The sequence below is a fragment of the Metarhizium robertsii genome (genome assembly GCF_000187425.2).
Source record: "Metarhizium robertsii ARSEF 23 chromosome Unknown MAA_Scf_5, whole genome shotgun sequence".
Taxonomy (NCBI): Eukaryota; Fungi; Ascomycota; class Sordariomycetes; order Hypocreales; family Clavicipitaceae; genus Metarhizium; species Metarhizium robertsii.
This window is the reverse complement of record NW_011942193.1, coordinates 3,808,321-3,820,493: the sequence shown is the minus strand read 5'-3', so window position 1 is coordinate 3,820,493 and position 12,173 is coordinate 3,808,321. Positions and strand designations below refer to the sequence as shown.

Below are 12,173 nucleotides of genomic sequence, written 5' to 3'. Positions count from 1 at the left end.
GAGTTGATCGCCACCCTGAGGGCCAATACAGTCAGAAGGAGGAATGGCCGGGCCAATATATACCTATTTGGCACAGAATACTCACATCGACTCCTCTGCTGCGTCTGCGACGTCATGCACATTGCACGGCCTTTGCGAGGTCCGCCTTTTGCTGTGAATTGTCTTGTTCGACGTGTCATCATCACTGAAACGGCCGTGAGCATGCCTTTGACTCTCTGACGGCCTTGTTTACATCTGCAGGTCAAAAGCAGTCTGCCCACGTTCAATGCGAACATTGTGGGAGCACGGGCTCGTGCCAGCAGTGAACCGTCTCGACTCTCGACTCTGGAGGGCAAATATTGTCACAAGATATATCGGGTACCAACACACAAAAGAATATGGCGTGGCCACGCGCATTTTTGGTGCGACAAGTATGGACTGGAAGGCACTTGTTGCATAGTTGTTCAAAATGCCATTGTTAAATACATGTTTCTAACACGACTGCTTGAACCAGATCAACAATGATGGACTTGTTTCACCCGGGTCATCTTGTGGCCCGTTCACTTTATGCCGGCGACCAATGCCGGACCCAGACATCTGCGGCCGGCACGCAGCAAGTTTTTGAAAGAGTCCGGTCGGTTTGTGCTTTCAATGTTCGGCCCGGGCCGTTAGTGTCATCTGCCAGTTCTATTATTGTCGTACTCGCTTTTGTCACTTATCGACATGACAGCGTGGAGATGCAGGGTCCTTCTTTGAAACTATCCGAAACAAAGGTTGCAGATTCGGGTCACCTGTCCATCCAACAAGGAACCCGCATACACAGCCACCATGTAGGCTTTCTTGTGCAAGACAGCCAGGCCTCTGCGTAACGATGACGAGGCTGATCGGCCTCGTACAAGCGATATCCAGGCTTTCTGCAAGCGATTATGTTACACGGTTAGAACCCAACAACAAAGCCCAACAAAGGACCATCGCCGATAAAGGACCCCGAGGTTACACATACCGAACAAATGACCCGGTGGAAACTTTAGGCACAGCTGTTCCCTTCATGTATATGTATTAGTCACCCATCCATCCCTTTGTCTGGGAAAACCTAGGACTCAACCCAGATCCCATTCTTCGTCCCTCTTCAAAACAGCGTCCACTGCCAAAACCAGCACGATACCGCGCAACCTTGGGCTTTGACAAAGAACAACGATGGCTAAGGCGTGTCAAACCACGCGTTTTTCAGCAACTCTTGCACCTTGGGCCTCTGATGCGGTTCGTACCTCAGCAAACCGGCCAGCATCTCCGCCCACTGCCCCTGCTCGGCAGTGACATCGTCGCCAAAGGCCCTCTTGCAAATCTGGCCAGCCGCCGCCGCCGTATTCACACTGCCATCTCCAAGCTCTTTCATTCGCTCTCCTATCACGGAGGAAATCTCATATTCGTAGTCGTCCTCGTCTAACACAACCAGATGAGGGACTTCAAACAAGTGCTTGCCAACGCGAACTTCGTACAGAGTACAAGCCAACGACCATGTGTCCACTTCCCGGCCACCGCTTCTCTTCCAAATCACCTCTGGCGCCGCATAATCGGTCGGTATGCCAAACGGCGGCTGTTCCACGGCCGTCTTCACAGCCTGCCCAAAGTCGATGATGACGGCCCGCGGCAAGATGGGCCCCAGGTCGGTCGTCTCGTGAAAATCGACCTGTTGAACCATGTATTTGGGAGCGTATGGGACGTCCGGAGTCGGGTTACAATCCTCGCGAATGGTAATGCTTTGCGTCTTGGGCTCGCCAAGCTTCTCTAGCACCTGGTTCTCTTCGAGGCCATCAAGGCTTTGTAGTTCCAAGACCACATTTGCCGGGCGCAAGTCTGGTCTCGTTAGCGGGCTGGAAAGTAAGCCGGGAGCCATGAGAACTTGCCTGCGTGACAGATGCCGTAACTGTGTAGACTGGCTACAGCTTCAACGAGGCTGCGCGATACTTGGCGTAGCATGATGCCATCTGCGTCTCGCTCCTCGTTGAAAATCCAGGCGGCGTGATTCACCGTTGGCCCGAGGACCGGGAGGACAAGGCAGAGGTGCGTTCCATTGGGGCTCTCACTGGTAAATTGCTCCTTGGGAAAACAAAAGTAACGGCTCTGATGATGGAGATTTTGGTCTTGGAATACACGTAGCTCGCGGCATTCTGCTTCCTGTAGGTGAGCGACGAGGATCTTGACGGCGACGTACGTTGGGTTGCTTTGACTTTGGTCACGGCAGAGCCATACTATGGAGGAGCCTCCGTAGCCTAGCTTATGAATAACACGGAACCGGCCATTATAAAGCTCGTCTCCGAGATGAATAGGATGATGGCCACCTGGTTGGTAACCGACTAGTTTCTCCATCTCCAAACTATCATTTTGCCAACCATCATAGTAGAGCCGTCTCCAAAGCTGCGAGGGATGGTGGGAGTATTCTCTTTTTGGCGGAGGCCCAGAAGGGCGAGAACTTCTTGGGGCCAAGCCCGGTCTTCGTATTGGCTTTTTTCTAGGAAGCATGAGCGGGGATGGAGGTCAAGTATGGGAATCCAGCTCTGTCGGGCGTGGGATGGCGGAAATAGCGGTGGAGAGGTCAACGTTGGTTGAAGCTTTGACACATGGACGACCCCTGACGGCTACGCTCTTTGTCTTCTTATCCAATCATTACACGTTGCTTCGCTGCAGCTTGGGCGTCTCTGTGCGACAGCCCGAGAAACGGAGCACGTTGACAGGCGTGATGCCCTCGACTGCATCCCCGTGACTGATTACGAGGGGCTTCAGCTCAACACAACCAACGGCAGTAACCAACAAGAAGCTTGGTGAAAGAAACGGCGGGGGATAGATCCTTTCCCTTCATCAACCCCCAAGAACCTCCCAAGGCAGAGGCCATTGCCTATCTGGAAACCCCAACAGAAGCACTCCGGCCGGAGCCCAGATCATCATCGTCTCGGGGGACGGCAAGACCAACGCCCTGGAGGAGCTCATTGTCGACCTTGACAAGAATGCAATCACAAGGAGGATCCCGCTCAAAGGGAGACACTCTTACATTGATGCGCAGTACATGCAGGCCGCCGATCCGCAGGTTCAAGATGAAATCAACAAGCTTGATCTTCCTCCCGGGAGCACCGTCCGCGTCGAGTCGTGGGCCTATGCGACCGACGGCATGAACGACATGACACAACGAGTGTTGATGGTATGTACTCTTTCGTTGTGAGGTTAAGCAAAAAAGATACCAAAAAATAACATACAACACTGGGTATTCGCTGGTCGTCACCGACCCAACTACTAATCCAGCGCTCGCTAGGTTATCGTACGAGATCGGACGGGATCGTGATTGCTGCTAGCGGCTGTGGTCGTATGTACTAGATTCATTGTCTGTCCTCCCTATAAATCCTTAGCCAACCAACCTCACAGCCCCTAGTCTGAGTCACCTAGTGCTGCTTATATATGAGACTGGTCGACAACCCCGACGCAAACTTTTACACGTCAACCCATTGTCGCTGTCCGCAGAGATATCGGAGCACCCCCAACGTCTCGCGTGGACATTACCTGCCGTCCATAGCAGACGAGCGCCTCCAAACCACAGGCAAGCCGTTTGACAGGCAAAAGATTCACCGTCATCATCGAGCGTACCATCCCAGCCTCCGGCCGCCGCCACGCACCACCACGAAGCCGTACGCGCGAAAGGGCGCCTTTGACCTGGGCAACGACGGGCACGCCAACTCCCTACAGGTGGACGAGTCGGCCGCCATGCCGGTCGACGACGCCCACGTCCACAACCACTTTGGTGTCTGGTCGGGTACACCACCTCGTCCGCCATTGTCGAGAGCGAGCAGGGGCTCGACCTGGACTTTGCCAAGAACCGCGTCTTCGAGATTGTCAACGAGGGAAAGACCAACGACGTGCCCCGGACGCCGGTCGGACTCAAGCTGGTCCCCTGCTATAGCCAGCTGCTCCTTGCGCACGCGGTGTGGGTGATGAGATACCACGACGACGAGGTGTTTCCCGCAGGGCGGTACACGATGCGGTCGCGCGGAGGGGAGGGCCTGGCGTCCATGATTGCGAAGAGAAGTGCCCGGGGGGCGGCTCCTCGTCGATGAGGAACCAGGACATTGTGGTCTGGCACACGTTTGGCTCGACGCACAGCCCGAGGAGCGAGGACTGGCCCGTGATGCCGTCGGAGAAAATTGTGGTTGACCTCAAGCCCGTCAACTTTTTCAAATATAATCCCACCTTAGACAAGGCCGTGTCCACGCAGGACAAAGAACCAAAGCGTCTTGGTCGACGGCGCGCAGGCTGCGTCATGTTTCTACGACGGTAAATGATAGAAAAACAGACAAGCTCGGTGGCGGACATGGCCGCCTTTTCCCAGCATCTACCTGGGCCCAGGACATTTCGGCCCATCATCGTGGGTGCCCTTTCTTCAGTGACGGGTCTGGCCTGCCATGGCCCCCTTTTCCAATGATGCGACAAGCCGGTTGCGTGGCGATGCGGTAAATGACTGCCATCGCCACAAGCTATGTGCTGTTGCATTATGCGATTCAGGCTGCCCGGGCCGTCGTGCGTGGGCGGCCCCGTCTGTGCGGGATCATATAATCATGATTAGCATATTAGTTGACCGTGACAAAAGAGATGTAATCCCCCAAACTAACCCTTTGCGGGAAAAGGTACCGCTATTGCCGACACCTTGTGTTCGTAACCGGCATAGCCGTGGCTATAGATGCGGATGATTCCTGATGCTCCTTGTCGACAAGGCCCAAGGACGGCCCCTTTTGGCCTCGTCGTCGAGTGGAGAGGACAGAATTTCGCAAGTTTAGTTGGCGAGCTGCCATTTATGGCCTCGGCGCTATGGGCTATGCCAAAACTGTTCGGCTCCACGGCCAAAAAGCTGCGACAGAGTTGCATTGGGACGGGGCGCGCCTAGAGGACTCGTGTATGTTGTCTCAGAACTTGTTCATGGTCAGCCGTGTCAGCCCTGTCGCTTCACGACCGATTCGGGGCGTGTTATTGGCTCGGCACGCCGTGGATAGAACGCCGTGCCGTTTCTGGAACTACCTTGACTACCGACCGAGAACGGTACGCGATGCGAGAAGAAAGAGGCCTCTCCTATACGAGATTACGGTCGCTCGGTGGGCGGCCGAACGGCAATAGCGTCTTTTGGCTTTGACGTTGCAAGCGTCCTTGCGAGGGGGTCGAGCCGACGGACGGCCGACATCCTCGGGCGAATCAGTGAAATGGCGACATGATGGAAGAGAAACACCAGCCATGGCATGTCTATACCCGGCTAGCAAATTGGTATATAAAGGAGTGATGCTGCTCCTGCTCTGGTTTGAAAAGTGCAGGATAAGCCTCTACGCCGATCCCAGCTACTTGCTACTGCCAACATGATTTCCACCATGATCTGCCAACTCGCCTTGTGGTTGACCCTGTTCAGCTGGACCATCTCTGGCGACGCTGGTGTTGGAGCCGTGCTCGAGGCCAGGGCACCTCCGCCGCTGCCCAGCGCAGACGGCTTCTACAAACTCCCCGACAACTTGGACTCGTATGCCCCCGGAGCCATTATCCGGCACCGGCCGCCTCCAAACCCCATTGCGGTAGCCGGATTGATACATTCCCAGAACCAGTATCCCGTCCATCTCGATGCGAGCTACCAGCTCCTCTACCGGACCACGGATAGTCTCAACAACGCCACGGCCACGGTGCTCACCGTCCTCGTCCCGCGCAACGCCAACTTCAACAAGGTCCTCTCGTACCAAGCGGTAGACGATGCTTCCAACATCAACTGCGCGCCGTCGTACGCGTTCCAGCTGGACTCGGGCCCGTCCGTCGCCCAGGGCGAGGTGCTGCTCGTCGAGGCCGCCCTCGAGCAGGGCTGGGTCGTCATCGTCCCCGACTACCTCGGGCCCAAGGGCGCGTTCCTGGCAAAGGCGCTCGCGGGCCAGGCCGTACTGGACGGCATCCGCGCCGCCCGCAACTCGGGCGCCATCACGGGCATCGGCAAGAACCCGACGGTCACGCTGTGGGGGTACTCGGGCGGCAGCCTGGCGACCCTGTTCGCCGCGGAGCTGCAGCCCTCGTACGCGCCCGAGGTGGCCATTGCCGGCGCGGCGGCGGGCGGCGCCGTGCCCAACATCACCACCGTGCTGGGCAAGGTCGACGGCACCGGCGCCGCCGGCCTCATCCCCGCCGGCATCCTCGGCCTCGCCCACCAGTACCCCGAGGTCGACGCCCTCATCCAAAAGCACGTCCTGCCCCAGCACAAGGACGAGTTCTACAAGGCCGACAAGATGTGCCTTCTGGGCAACATCAACGAGTTTAGCGGCAAGAACCTGAGCCAGTTCGTCGACGACCCCTCGCTGCTCTACGCGAATCCTACGGTGGTCAGGATCGCGGGCGAAAACGACCTGGGGCAGCATGCCCCCAAGGCGCCGCTGCTCGTGTACAAGGCCACCAAGGACGAGGTGAGCCCCGTGGCGGAAACCGACGCCCTCGTCGACTGGTACTGCAAGCAGGGCGCGACGGTCCAGTACCTGCGGGACGAGAGCACCAACCACGAGTCGTTGGCTGTTACGGGTGCGCCCAAGGCGCTGGCCTGGCTGAGGGGAAGGATGAATGGCGAGGACCACCAGACGGCCTGTGAGACCAAGACCGTCTACTCTGTCTTGTTGGATTTCGGTGCCCTGGCCATTTTGCCCAAGGTCCTTCTTGACGCGTTCTTGGACGTGATAGGGAAGCGCGTAGGGCCGTTTATTAAATGGTGATGCGCCTCAGGGGCAGCATGACATGTATGTATGACATGTATGAGATATATAGTAGGGCTAGCCAGTCATCTTACATGGTTGGCGTTGTATATAGCTACCAATGATATTGATTCATTCCACATGTCCGTAAATTGCAGCACGTATTGTATATACACAACATAAGCACAGGGCTTAGCCCCGGTTCAAGTGTAAGACGGGCGTGGCGTACCGTGGCACTGCACCATGGACGTCCAGAGGCTGTTGCCCATCATTTCCACCATTGTGCACGGAGAGACTGACAATACAGACTTGCTTGTATAGTGGCTGGACCGCGTCAACTGTGCAGTGACAACTTGTTTGTTGAGCCGCGGCCCGGTTGTGTCGTGCTGAATTGACCAACGGAAATGCGCCTTCACGTTTCCCAGGTCTCGTCGTTGCACGATGGGGATGGAGATAAGCGGACAAGTTGTTCTATGGATTCGCCCCGGCGGCATGTACGCAGCATGGTCGCGGCTGAGATATATGCCAGGGACCAAGGGACGTGGACGCTTCCATGTGATGATGTGATGTCGCGGTGACAGTTGTAGGTTGGAGACAAGGGCCTGTGCCAAGACATCAGACCTAACACGTGCCAAGAGTTGACTGAGCACGTGACACGTGCGACCAAGGTGCCAACTTGAATTTGCTCGAGAACCTGCGTCATGCCACGCTCAGCTATCCGTGGCCTGGACAGAAGCTTCTCACGACGTCAATCCGTCCTTGCTCCTGTATCAGACCACCTTCGAGGCACATGCGCAACCTCGACGCCGTCCCATCAGCACATGTCAACCCGCAACGAGGTCCAGTCGTCTGGTACGGAGCAACCAAGGGCACCCCGGGCGCTCCGTTTGGAACGGATCCAAGGAACCACTTCAAGGTCCGGCGGGCGGGCGCCGCCAACTCGCGCCGCCATCTGGCCCCAGACAATTCGCGAATCTGGCCATTTGCGGCCCAGTCGTGCACGTCCAGAGTGGGCCGACGATCGGGCCCTTTTTTTTTTCTTCAGATTTTCCCCAACTCGTCGCAAGCTTCGTGGCGAACCAGGCACAGCGCGAGCCGGACCCGCGGGGGCGACGGCAACCAAGGAGTCGACAAATCGCATTCGTGGGACAGAACGGCCACTGCGAGGCGTCGTCTCCTGTCTGAGGCGACACACCGTCGACACATGCCGAGGCTTGCGGCTACGGAGGCATTCTGGCCCGCGCCGGGGTTGAAATAAAGTCGCAGCCCGCCCCGTCCAGCGGCCTCGTTTCCCATCCGTCTCTGGAGAAGCTTTGCGTCTTGGTATAAGAATCCGGGGAAGCCTTGCGCCTTGTCTTTGGGCTATCAGTGCACCCACCACCAACCGCCGTGCTGTTGCCTCGTCCAGACGAAATCGCGTCCCGCACACCACCATCGCAGGGTTAGGGTTGGGGCCACTCCACCTTTTTTGCTTTTCTCGTCGCCATTCGCAACGCGGCGCCGACATCACCATCACAGACGAAGAAAAAAAAAACAGCCGCCATGGCACACAGGAAACAAGACGTCGACTATGACGTCGTCATCATCGGCGCCGGCATCTCGGGCATCAACATGGGCTACCGACTGCAGGAGCGCAACCCCGAGCTGAGCTACTGCATCGTCGACGGGCGCCACGAGATTGGCGGCACCTGGAGCCTCTTCAAATACCCGGGCATCCGATCCGACTCGGACCTGTACACGTTTGGGTTCCCGTGGCGGATATGGGAGGAGAAGCAGCCCATCGCCCACGGCACCCTCATCCTCAAGTACCTCAAGGAGTCGGCGGCCGAGGCCGGCGTCGACAAGCACATCAAGTTCAACCACAAGGTCGCCAAGATGGACTGGTCGTCGGCCTCGTCGTCGTGGAACCTCGACATTGTCGCCAACGGCGCCGACAAGATCAAGCTGCGCTCGCGCTTCGTCTTCCTGGGCACCGGCTACTACAACTACGACGAGCCGCTGCAGACGCAGATCCCGGGCCTCGAGGACTTTGCCGGCCCCGTCATCCACCCGCAGTTCTGGCCAACAGACCTCGACTACACGGGCAAAAACGTCGTCATCATCGGGTCGGGCGCCACGGCCGTCACCCTGCTGCCGTCCATGTGCGACAAGGCCGCGCACACCACCATGCTGCAGCGCTCGCCGACGTACATCCTGGCCCTCCCGCAAAAGGACTACCTCGACCGCGCGCTGCGCTTCCTGCTGCCCGGCGGCGTGGCCCGGAGCATCATCCGCTTCAAGTGGATCCTGTCGGCGTTCCTGCTCACCACCTTCTGCACCTGGTTCCCGCGGCTCGCGCGCACCCTCATCCTCAAGCGCACGGCGCGCGAGCTGCCCAAGGGCGTCGCCATGGACCCTCACTTCACGCCGCGCTACAACCCGTGGGAGCAGCGCATGTGCCTCTGCCCCGGGGGCGACTTCTTCCAGTGCCTCAAGACGGGCCGCGCGAGCGTCGAGACGGGCGTCATTGCCCGCGTCACCCCCAACGCCATCAAGCTCACCTCCGGCCGCGAGCTGCACCCGGACATCATCGTCACGGCCACGGGGCTCAAGCTCCACATCGCCGGCGGCATCGAGACCTCGGTCGACGGCGCGCCCATCCACATCCCCGACTGCTACGCCTGGAAGGGCTGCATGCTGGAAAACGTGCCCAACCTCGCCCTGTCCATTGGCTACGTGGACGCCAGCTGGACCCTGGGCGCCGACGCCACCGCCCAGCTCGTCTGCCGCATGCTGAGCCGCAGCGCGCGCGAGGGCTACAGCGTCATCATGCCCCGGCTCAGCGACGCCGAAAAGGCCGCCATGAAGCCGCTGCCCTTTATGCGCCTCAACTCGACCTACGTCGAGAAGGGCAAGAGCCTGTTCCCCAAGGTCGGCTCCGACCCGCAGTGGAAGCCGCGCTCGCACTACTGGAAGGACATTACGAATGCGTGGTGGGGGAACATTGACGCCGGTATTCAGTGGTTGAAGTGAGGGGGGTAAATAATACACGTGTTGGGAGAAACGGTCATTGATGTATTTTAGTGTTTACTTTTCTTTTTTTGCGCAAATATACCGTAGAAGCGTACTGGGACTGTCCCTTGCAATATAAACTTGGATGCATCGTGGACCTCACATTGCGGATGTTCTAGAATACCGACATGTATACCCAGCCCCAGTACCATCTCTATCTATAGGTCCTCCACATGCACTTTTGGCAGATTCGAAACAAATGCAAACGCCGGCCGTAGGCCACAGCTCGCCGCAGGCGGCCCCCGGCAGGGCCCCCGGAGGGAATACATCACAGCACAGGCCAGCTGGGCAATGTTGAATATTGGCTCTCTCCGTCAATTGCAAATCTACACGCGAGCCGCCACCAGGCTCATGTATATCCCCCACAGGAAGCCGATGAAGCTCAGAAACACAATCCTCTTGGAGACGGGAATCACGCTGAAGCTCACAATCGATGCCAGCGGCCAGATCCTGTACCCGGCAACAATAATAGGAATCGTATCCTAGCTGCGTTAGCGGCATGCATCGCGTCAAATTCGGGGCCCTTACATCCACGACGCTCTGCCATATGCTGCCCGGCGAGCGGGCCTTCAAGACGCCCATGATGACGAGGAACGCGACCGTGTTGAGGACGGCGCCCACCGTGATGCAGTCGACGAACCACTTGGTCAGCGTGTTGTGGTAGCTGAACGCCTCGGGCGGCCGTGCCTGCCGCTCGCCGCCTTCCTCGGCAATCTGGTGCAGCTCAATCGCCTCGTAGGGCGGCCGGGTCGGCATGTACGCCGGGAATCGCCGCTCGAGGAACTGCTGCCAGTGGTAGTTTGGCGGCGTGGTCAGCAGCGTCAGCAGGACGAACCGCAGCAGCTGCAGGGGGTCCAGGGAGAACGGACGCTATTTTTGCCCGCATTGACAAGCAGTATGTTAGTCCAAGGACCAAGAGTATAGCAGATGGCGCTCTGGTGGTGGCGAGCTCGGCTGGCACGTTACCTGCTGCTGGTAATGGTCGAGGAATTGGGCGCACATGTTGGACGCTGTCGAGAGGCCGGTCGCCTGGAGCGTGGCCACTGCAATCGGTGACAAGGTCATGTCGCGGATTGCCAATGGCTTGCCGGACATGTGTTCCCGAGTTCGAAATCATCGCCGTCTGCTGGTTGTACAGGACATGCTGGCCGTTCGGCTCCATCACGTGATCTCGTCCACTTGTCCCCCGTTGCAGTTTCGAAATCAAGTAGGGATCAGCAGGGATTGGGGGACGAAGGGAATTTGGCAAGCATCATGGTGTCGCAATTGCGGTTGTGGTGGTGGTTGGTTGGCCGAGCTTCGGGTTGAAGAATAGGAGAGCTACTAGTAGTATAGCGACATAAGAGCCTAGTTCCCAAGACTATACATAGGTGCCCCATTCCGACGAAACAAATTCGCTCAAGCGCTATTAGAGCTGTCCACTTCCAAGGAGAGAACCCGTATTGGTTGGGCGATTAGCGTGGCCGGACAATGCGCCGTATTGCAAATGATGGGCGGCGCATCTAGTTGTGCAGCGTATTGTTGAGGTAGGCTGAATATGCCAAACGGCCAACGAGTACCAAGATCGGTGGTTGACTCGTTAAAACAGAGACTAGAACTATCGTCAGCAATAATAAGAAAGTGAGGGCCATATATTCGGCCTCTTTGGCGGCATTCAACGCACCGGGACCTAGATTCGGAAAAAATGTTCACATCGCGCCCGCCCAGCAACAGGCAGCATCGAGAACTGCCAGCATTGGCATCAACAGCCATAGCGGGAGAAGCACGACGTGTCCCTCAATAGTCCAAGCTTATCGACTTCATCCACATGCCACAGCAATCACATGCGCTCCCACCTTTTGTCCATTTGTACAAACTCGGACAAACAAGACGGACAAAGGGCAGCCTTCTGGCAATACACTCTAGCCATCAGTACGCACGTGTGCCGAGGGCAAAGTTTCAACAATAAGCTCCTTCCAATGGAACACATAGGCCGACTTTCAATACAGAATTGTCTCCTGCAAGTGTGCAAAGCGCGGGAATCTCGTTCCACGGATATCCAATCGGGTTCTCCAAGGGGGAACAAAGGCCGTCACAGTCTCGGGTGTGACCGGCCGATTCTTGCATCATGTTTTTTTCCATGTGCAGGCTAATACTTTTGCTTCTCGTGTTAAAAAAATAGCACAAGAAATCATGCAATAGTGAATATAGAAACGAACTGTTATGAGAGCAGAGTTAGTTAAAGATCCGCCTCATTCCATCACGTGTCCGGTATAAAACGAGCCATCCGGAGAGAAATACTGGTACCGTTATAGGACATGTAGTACTCTGTTGGAAATACTTGATTTCTAGTACCTTCAGCATGATCTTTGCCCTCCCTGCGATTACCTGTTGCGCAAGACCAGGGTGGCGATCAACTCA

The 12,173-nt window shown here is 57.1% G+C and overlaps 4 protein-coding genes across 4 annotated transcripts; 2 read left to right on the top strand and 2 right to left on the bottom strand.

Moving 5' to 3' along the window:
• Window positions 1-1,180: 1,180 nt before the first annotated feature.
• On the bottom strand, window positions 1,181-1,876 carry MAA_11288 (uncharacterized protein; the record flags this gene model as incomplete). The annotated part of the gene is made up of 1 exon (XM_011413268.1): window positions 1,181-1,876. One exon carries the CDS (start codon window positions 1,874-1,876, stop codon window positions 1,181-1,183), a length of 696 nt encoding a protein of 231 aa, XP_011411570.1.
• A 3,490-nt stretch (window positions 1,877-5,366) lies between these two features.
• Window positions 5,367-6,743, top strand: MAA_06914 (lipase 2; the record flags this gene model as incomplete). The annotated part of the gene is made up of 1 exon (XM_007824912.2): window positions 5,367-6,743. One exon carries the CDS (start codon window positions 5,367-5,369, stop codon window positions 6,741-6,743), a length of 1,377 nt encoding a protein of 458 aa, XP_007823103.2.
• A 1,521-nt stretch (window positions 6,744-8,264) lies between these two features.
• Window positions 8,265-9,734, top strand: MAA_06913 (Flavin monooxygenase-like protein; the record flags this gene model as incomplete). The annotated part of the gene is made up of 1 exon (XM_007824911.1): window positions 8,265-9,734. One exon carries the CDS (start codon window positions 8,265-8,267, stop codon window positions 9,732-9,734), a length of 1,470 nt encoding a protein of 489 aa, XP_007823102.1.
• Window positions 9,735-10,099: 365 nt separating this feature from the next.
• MAA_06912 (Mpv17 / PMP22 family protein) lies at window positions 10,100-10,868 on the bottom strand (the record flags this gene model as incomplete). Its single annotated transcript, XM_007824910.2, has 3 exons — window positions 10,100-10,255; window positions 10,302-10,643; window positions 10,740-10,868. The coding sequence occupies 3 exons, from the start codon at window positions 10,866-10,868 to the stop codon at window positions 10,100-10,102; spliced, it is 627 nt and encodes a 208-aa protein (XP_007823101.2).
• Between the last annotated feature and the right edge of the window lie 1,305 nt (window positions 10,869-12,173).